The 7,914-nt window shown below is 44.0% G+C and overlaps 1 protein-coding gene and 1 non-coding gene across 5 annotated transcripts in view; one reads left to right on the forward strand and one right to left on the reverse strand.

The window, feature by feature from the left end:
* PSMA3 (proteasome subunit alpha 3) overlaps positions 1 to 7,372 on the reverse strand; it is a 14,917-nt gene extending 7,545 nt beyond the window's left edge. For all 4 annotated transcript variants that reach the window (XM_006026237.3, XM_014521127.2, XM_025207139.1 and 1 more), the window contains exons 1-6: positions 7,245 to 7,372; positions 6,105 to 6,187; positions 4,431 to 4,554; positions 4,199 to 4,300; positions 3,998 to 4,071; positions 2,804 to 2,876 (exon numbers count right to left, since the gene is read on the reverse strand). In XM_006026237.3, coding sequence (XP_006026299.1) covers positions 2,804 to 2,876; positions 3,998 to 4,071; positions 4,199 to 4,300; positions 4,431 to 4,554; positions 6,105 to 6,187; positions 7,245 to 7,265 — 477 coding nt within the window. In that variant the 5' untranslated portion in view covers positions 7,266 to 7,372. The remainder of the gene's footprint in view (positions 1 to 2,803; positions 2,877 to 3,997; positions 4,072 to 4,198; positions 4,301 to 4,430; positions 4,555 to 6,104; positions 6,188 to 7,244) is intronic.
* A 142-nt stretch (positions 7,373 to 7,514) lies between these two features.
* TRNAK-CUU lies at positions 7,515 to 7,587 on the forward strand. The gene has a single exon. It is a non-coding gene; the product is annotated as a tRNA-Lys (tRNA).
* The last annotated feature ends 327 nt before the right edge of the window (positions 7,588 to 7,914 follow it).

The following is a 7,914-nucleotide window of genomic DNA, read 5'->3' on the forward strand; positions in this document are numbered from 1 at the left end:
TTGGCTTCCCTTCCCTGCCAGACTGCACCCATCCCAAGCTAAAGGATAATCGGCTAAACAATTAATCATTTAGCTGCCACATCCCTACTTTACAGTCACTGCTACAGCTTTCCACAACAACTCACTCTGAGGCCACCTGTCTCTTCCCATCACATTCTTTCCGAACATGTACTGTGTTTTGTGTGTTGAAGCATCTTGTGTTGGAAAACTGGCAGTTCTTGCTGACTTTTGCCCTATGCCAGAATTCCAGCTTTAAAGTTTGGGTGCGTTTATGAATGGAACATGCTGTTTTCTTTCTGAGTAAGAAATACTTAGTCACCAGAATTTTTGGTTAAAAAAAAGAAGTGGTTCTGCTTATTTTTGCCTTGCAAACACTTTAACACACAGTGGTGCTAAAACAAGTATAAATATACTGTTCCATGAAGGAAGGACATAGAAGAGGATCTGGCTGTTTTCCTGACCTCTCAGCACAAAAGAAAAGAATTCACAAACTACTGAAAAACAGGACTGCAATAACTATGGATTCTTCAGTCTAGTCTGTACCAGATGCTTCAGAGAAAGGTGCAAGAAACCCAGTGGACAAATGGAGAATAATCTGTCTACAGACATCATTTTTTCCACACTCCATTAGTGTATCGCTATGGCCTGAAGCACAAGCATTTATATTTTTTGCAAAAACATTTATCCCAATACCAGCATCATTATATAAACATAACAAAATTCTTATCTTTGATAAACTGCAGCAGTGAAGACCTCAAGATGTGCAACAGTATTTGATTTTTGTCAGTCCCTAATTAACTAAGTGTGTAGTTCCAGGGTCAGCTCAGTACAAATTTTCAAATCCAGGGTTACTAGTTTCTTTCCAATATACTGTATTTTTATTAGCAGCTCAGGCACTTCCTTAGGGTTCTTCGAACTGGAGGCAAGCCATCTAAACCTTTGTAACTTGTAGCTCTTGAATTTATCACTTTGTTTCAGCCACTTCTGTCTTCAACTGCATATCACATTTATTCCACAAAAAGAATAGTTCTCCCTAGCACCCTCTGGTGATCAAGGCTCATGAAAAGAAACTTGCTTATAGAGTTTTCTGCAGTGTCCTAATCCTTAGTCAGTTATCCTTTGCTTCCTTGCTAGTCTATCACAGTTTTGCATTTCAAATGTTCATTTCCAGCAAAGTTAATATACTTGTTTTAAGGTCAGCCCATTCTTCAGATTCATGGCAACCTCTATTTTTATTTGCCTTACCACAGTTCCCAGACAGGTGCAAAACTATTTCTAACATCACCTTCTGACCTAGACACTGAGACTGACATTCCCTTTTTTTGTCCAGCTCTGTGCAAGGAACGAAGAGCTTTTTCCAAGAAAACTTCTCTAGATGCCCTGACATCCAAAACGTGGTTCTACATGTCTAGTGGTTCTCAAACCTTGTAGACTCAAGGCACCCCTTGGAAAATGCCAACTCTTGGCTTTCACTCAGTTTTTGACTACAGAAAATAGAGCAGTTCTTCCGTTGCAAATAACTCAGGAACCATTCTGACCGGTTGTGGTTTATTTGAATGGACTCCTATATGAAATCCATAGGTGTATCATACAAATCATGCACACATGTTTGCACACCTTAGTGCTAATATTGCACAGCACCCTTATAAAGATCCTGCCTCACCCTGGTCGAGAGAATCACTGATCAGAACCAGCTAAGAATAGCTAAATAATACTGTTTCATACTGTTTGCTTTAGACACTTGCTAACATGCATCTGCTGTGATTCTCAGCCACGGTGCCATGCCAAACACAATTTAACAAGATTACAATCTATGATTCAGAGATTTCAGGTAGGAAACGTGTGTTAAAACCATTGTGATGTGATGATCTTTTGAATTCTTTGCAATGGAATTGCTCTTTATTTTTTCTGTAGGTAAAAAACAAGTGAAAACTAAGCTAAGAGTAAATTATAGACCAGTTTATGTGGCCAAATTAATTCTGGCACTTCATAACATTTGAGTTCTTTCAGCCCCACTTCCATATTGTGTTGATATAGTAGTGGATATAAAAAGTTAAGTGAAAAATTAAATCAGGAAATTCAGAGCCTGAAGCTGAGGCATGAACTAACAGAACTCTGAAATGTTTGAATTTCCTTCCTTTACAAATGATCTCATTAAGCACATAAAATTGCAGGACCAGGTACAACCAATGGACTGCTTCCTAAAATTAAACACCACTTTGCTCTTTGTTATCTAGCTGACTATTCAGAGATAAAACCATACTGCAAGGATTTACAAACAACACGCTTTTGTGCTGATTGTTAAAACAAATTACAGTGCCTTAAGGGAGAGCCGCCAGTCTACTTGGAGCTAAATGCCAGTAAACAGGACAATTATACATTGCACGCACTTTTTTGTAAGTATTCAGTGAGGCAGCATCCCTCCCTTTAATACCATCTCCAAAACACATAGCCAGAACAAGTGAACGGACGTGCAGGGTTTATGAAAAAATGAACACAGATTTAGGTTTCACAGAAGAAAAACTACTTTTCATCTCCAGAAGTCCATGACACTCATCTCTAATAAAGGAAAACTAGGTATAAACAGCACCAACAGTTGCAACCACAGCGATTTACCAGAACTCACTCTCTAAAGTACTCAGCTCAAAAGACAGCACAGCGAGGCCATAAAACCATACCGCTTCCAGTGTCAAGCAGCAGTAATGACTGCTTATTCCAAAGAAATCTAAAGGGAAATGCTTTCATGAACCTGTTAGAGACCTTTAGAAAAGGAGCCACTATGTCAGAAGATAAAAGTACTCACGTATGAAACACCTGATGGGTCAATCATGTACAGCTGAGCACCATCATCCTCATCGTAAGATCCCAACATGAAACTGTATTAAGCAAAAGGAAATTAGAAGACTTATACTGTGCTATCAAATCAGATTCACAAAAGTTCAGGGCTGGAAGGAACCTCGTGAGATCATCAGGTCCAGCCCGCCCTGCTCTGGGCAGGAAAGACTGCTGGGATTAAATAATCCCAGAAAGATGTGCGTCCAGTCTCCTTTGGAAGATCTCCAGGGTAGGTGCCTTCACCACCCCTCCTGGGAGTCTATTCCAGTCTGGTCACATGAACTGTGAAGAAGTTTTTCCTTACGTCCAGTATGAAACCTTCTTCTAGGAGTTTATGACCACTTATCCTGGTTTTCCCCGAGGCGCTTTGGTGAATAGTTGTTTGCCTAGCCCCTGATGCTTGCCCCCGATATATTTGTAAGCTGCCACCAAATCCTCCCCTGAAGTCGTCTCTTTTGTAGGCTGAACAGTCCTGTATCTGTCAGTCAGCCTCTCCTCATATGACTTGCTCTTCAGACCTCTAATCATATGAGTGGCTCTTCACTGGAATCCCTCAAGCTTTTCCACATCCTTCTTGAAGTGTGGTGCCCAGAACTGGATGCAGTACTCCAGCTCCAGCCTCACCAATGCTGAGTAGAGCAAGAGAATAACTTCCTTAGTTTTGCTTGAGATGCATCGGTTGTTGCATGCCGGCGTACTTTTTGCTCTGCTAATTGTAGCAAACAATATGCTGGCATGCATCAACCGACGCATAGCTAGAATGAAAGATTTTACTGAGGTCTCATTTTCCTTGCAGCAAAACTTCCCCTACATGCTATCTTCTAAACTTCTTAAACCCTTCTTAAAGTTTAGGGTATTACCACTTACAAAGCTGCTGGCACAATCTCTTTTCAGCAACTGACTCTGCTGGTTTCTTACATTGGTTTTTTGCAGCCTTCAGAATGCCTTTTTTTTTTTTTTTTTTTTTAGTTAAAAGGCAGAAAGGAAGTTTTAAATAAAATCTATATAATATAAATATCTTTATACAGACAAGCTTTTCACTCCAAATTGCACTAAAATGCACTTACTGAGGCATAGATGCTATGTGAAGACTGACTTAAATACCAAACCAGATTTTGGGTGGGCAGTAAATAAAGAGTATACATATATTTGAAAGACATACCTGCAGCCAAAAGGTCTCACGGCACTGTATAGTGTGTAGGCATGTACGTACATGGCCACTCTATCTGCAAGATGCTGTGGGAAAAGGGAGGAAGGGTTTTGAAACACTTCATTTATGACAGTAAACATGCCTCAAGGCGATTTAAATAGATCATCTTGTTAAAAGATCTAAGGAACTATACTGGGAGCACCAGTCACTTACCTTCAGTGGAATATTATAGCCATAGTTAGATCTAAAGTTAGAGGCTTCTTCTCTAGCTATGTCTGCCAAAGAACGTGCATCTGCTAAGAGTCCTGCCACTGCCTGAAATGAAGAGCATTAACAGCCAGTCAAAATGCAGACACCTTTTGTAACTCAGTGAACAAGGTTTAATTCTGTTTGTAAATTGTAGGATAGATTTAGGAGAACACATACAGCGTCAAATAATACTCACCATTCCAACATGTCGATCAACATTAAAAAGACGTTTATTGGAGCCTTCTTCATAAAGTTTGGACAGGACGAGTTTCTCTACTCCAAATACAACACCATCTTTACATCTTATGCCAATTGCTGTACTGAAAGATAAGTCAAATGTAACAACAGTCTGTAAAAAACACTAAAGCTTTAGGAGTGGGGTTGGGAGATTAAATGGTAGTGTTGTCATACAAGTGTGCACAGCAATAAGTACAACAGAATGCCATGATTTCAGTTCTACCTTGAAGATGCATTGCAACCCCTGAAACTTTCTAAAAAGAACAATGTTTTAGCATTTTCCTTTTTCCTACCTTCCCTTTGCCCACATATGGAAACTATTCACACACACTGCACATCTAGAGCTAAAGTTTAGTTTCGAAAATGTGAAAGATGGAAAGCAATTCTCTTGGAGCCTGGACAGCTTTGTTGTAGCTTTGAAATGGGGGCATCTTACAAGGAAACTGTGCTATTTTACATGAGTCTCCATCTCACCCAATGAACACACCAGGGGAACAGAAGCACAGCTCCTAAGTGCATCCAGGTAGTTGGACAAGTATCCCAAGGATGTCTGGACATCAGCTGATCACAAGGATTACAACCCCTGCCTACTCCATTTAGGCATCTCATGCATGTTCCCCGCCAACATACAGAACACGAGAGGAAAACAGAACCTAGCCAACACTACGAGTTCCACCAGCCAAGTGAATTCAAAAGATATTCCTGGAAGACCACATGGAACTGAGTGGTATTTCTGTTATCAAGAACCTGACCACTGTATTAACTACAGGCTGGCACATGCCATTTTAAAAATGAGAAGACAACAGTTTTGGCTGCAAGTTTCAGATTTCAGGATGCCCCATATTTAGTTTTAGAATGGTATTATAAAGGTTGAGGCCCTTAATAATGTCACCAAGTTGGCAATATGTTGTCAAGATGATATACTGCTACTAACTGGAGGTTGTGAACAGTTTATTTCTACAGATCCCTTAGTCGGGATCAGGGCCAGATACGGTCCATGCATACAGACTGACTCAATTCCTCTCAAACACTTTCCTCTCCATTTGCTGGTGACAGTCAAGCCAAGTTGCAAGCTGTACACAACGCATATAAAATTATATTTGCAGGCTGCTTCTTGGACAACATCTGTAAAAACATAGGTACTCTTAAGGAAGCCAACATTGTAGGTTTGGTACATTAACTGGCAACCTCCAATGATGTTATCGCAAGCCTGCGTGGCTTTGGGAAGTCATTTCCCAGCACCTCAATTCACCATCTATACAATGGGCTTTGACAAACTTCCATTATCTCCCATCCAGGAGCAAACCCTGCAATCAGCTTTTGCACCAAAGCATAAGGCTTTATTATCCTTAGTACGCTTTGATAATTTTACTCTTACCCTTTGCATTCTCTCTCAGCATTATTTTATGCTTTTGGTCCTGCCAAAATGGACAGTCATTACATGCCTTATATATTTTATCAGAAAACGTTCCTGACAGAAGGGCTGGGCCACAATTGTTCATCAGTTATTTTGACACTATAATTTTCACTGCTATGTCACCATACTCATCTACTCTAGTTCCACTGGTTTTTGTTCGTTTTTGTTGTGTGTATTTTTTTAAAGAAACTGATGAGGAAAACACATCTGTCTTACCTACTATTCTCCACAGCTTTCATGGCATATTCAACTTGAAATACTCTGCCATCTGGAGAGAACGTGGAAGCCGACAAGTCATACTGTAGAAGACAAACACACACGCTCAGCATAAAAGCGTTATCGATACAGTTCATATTGCAAGCAGCACTAAATCATTCTTCTGTAAAAGTCTTAAATGTTTTGCGAAAAGTAGGATGTGCTTTAACATAGCTTTTGGTGACTGAATAAAGAGGACAAAAGTACAAAACATGTAAATCAACAGTTTCCTTTAATACACAAAGAAACTTAAAATGAATCAGTGTTGTCTGGCTTAATTAAAAGTAATTAAAAAAAAAAATCACTTCTTTCAGGGATAGTCATACTATAGCTGAAACCCGTCAAAGGACAGGGCCCTGCAGGAACCCGAGGGATTCGAGGCTACAGCACAGATAACAGATTCACACGGACTGCAACTTTGTGTGCGGTTCTTAGTAGTATTTTTAACATTTGCAATGCTTTTTTAAAATTGCTCTTCAGGCAGTTCGCAAAGGGAAAGGACGACGACATTGTGGACGGCGCAGCGGTACAGAGAACAACCTCAACGCACTTCCCGGCGGCTCCGTCCGCGTCCCGGGAGTCGGGCAGCGAGCAGAGGCGGGCGGGGGAGCTGGGCGGCTCGGTCCGGGGCTGGTCGCCAGCGACACCTCCTGGCTCAGCAGGAGCAAGAGCGACGCTTGCGTTTTACCACGTGAAGGATGGGAAGAGGAAGATTTCTGTTTAACGGAAGGCTGTTCATCGTGTTTAACTGAACGTGCAAACCCTAAGAAGGGCAGCTTGCACCCAAAAGCTCGCCTGACCTCTCCGCCAACTACAGAGAGCGTCCAATACGAGGCATCACCAAAAAAACCCAACCCAAACCCCGCTTGGTTCCGGCCAGGCCCTCGCCACTCCAGAAAAGCAGCTTTTCAGAACCGACGTGCTCCTGGGACCTTCCGAAAGCACTTCTCGTCGGCACCGTCTTACAAAACACACGCTGCGCCGCCTCGCCCCGCCCCGCCCCGGCCCGGCCGGGCCGGGCCGGGCCCAGCTTCCCCCAGCCTTCCCTTGGCAGAGGGGCGGCCCCCCCCTGCCGGTTCCCGGTGCCTCAGCGGCGCCCCCCCCGGTGCCGATGGAGCTCATGGCGGTGGCGGCGCCAGTCACAGCAGCGCCCCCACTGCCCAACAACACGCGCGCCCATTGGCCCGCGCAACTGGCCAATCAGCTCCGCTGCAGAGTCATGGCCGCGCATGCGCAGCCGCGTTCTGACTTGTTCCTCTTTCCCCGCCCCCCCTCCAAGGGGAGGGCAAACACTGACTTCCGGAGTTACGCGCGCACGCGCAGAGAGGCGTAGAATTCTGAAGAAGCCTCCGGAAGAGGCTGGCTCGCAGCGCCCGGCTAGCTCAGTCGGTAGAGCATGGGACTCTTAATCCCAGGGTCGTGGGTTCGAGCCCCACGTTGGGCGCATAGGTTTTTGCGCTGCCCGGGGAAGGACGCACGTGCTTTTTGTGCCCCGAGCAGTGATGAAAAGCACCTGCCCGGCACTGGTGGGGCTACTAGGCCAGCTCTGCCCCTTGACTCTGCCCTGCCCTGCCCTCGGTGGCACTCGCCCACTCCCTATGCCACAGGGCACACAGCAAGCCCGGTTACAACCCGGTTACAGCTCAGGGCACGAAGTGCACGCAACAACAGCTGACCCTTGCTGGGCCTTCGGGATAATGTCGGCGGGGGCATCTGGACTCACAGGCCTCGGGGTCTGGGACGTGGCTGCGGGGAGCATCCAACCCCCCCC

This window comes from Alligator sinensis, unplaced genomic scaffold, assembly GCF_000455745.1.
Source record: "Alligator sinensis unplaced genomic scaffold, ASM45574v1 scaffold708_1, whole genome shotgun sequence".
In the NCBI taxonomy this organism is placed as follows: domain Eukaryota; kingdom Metazoa; phylum Chordata; order Crocodylia; family Alligatoridae; genus Alligator; species Alligator sinensis.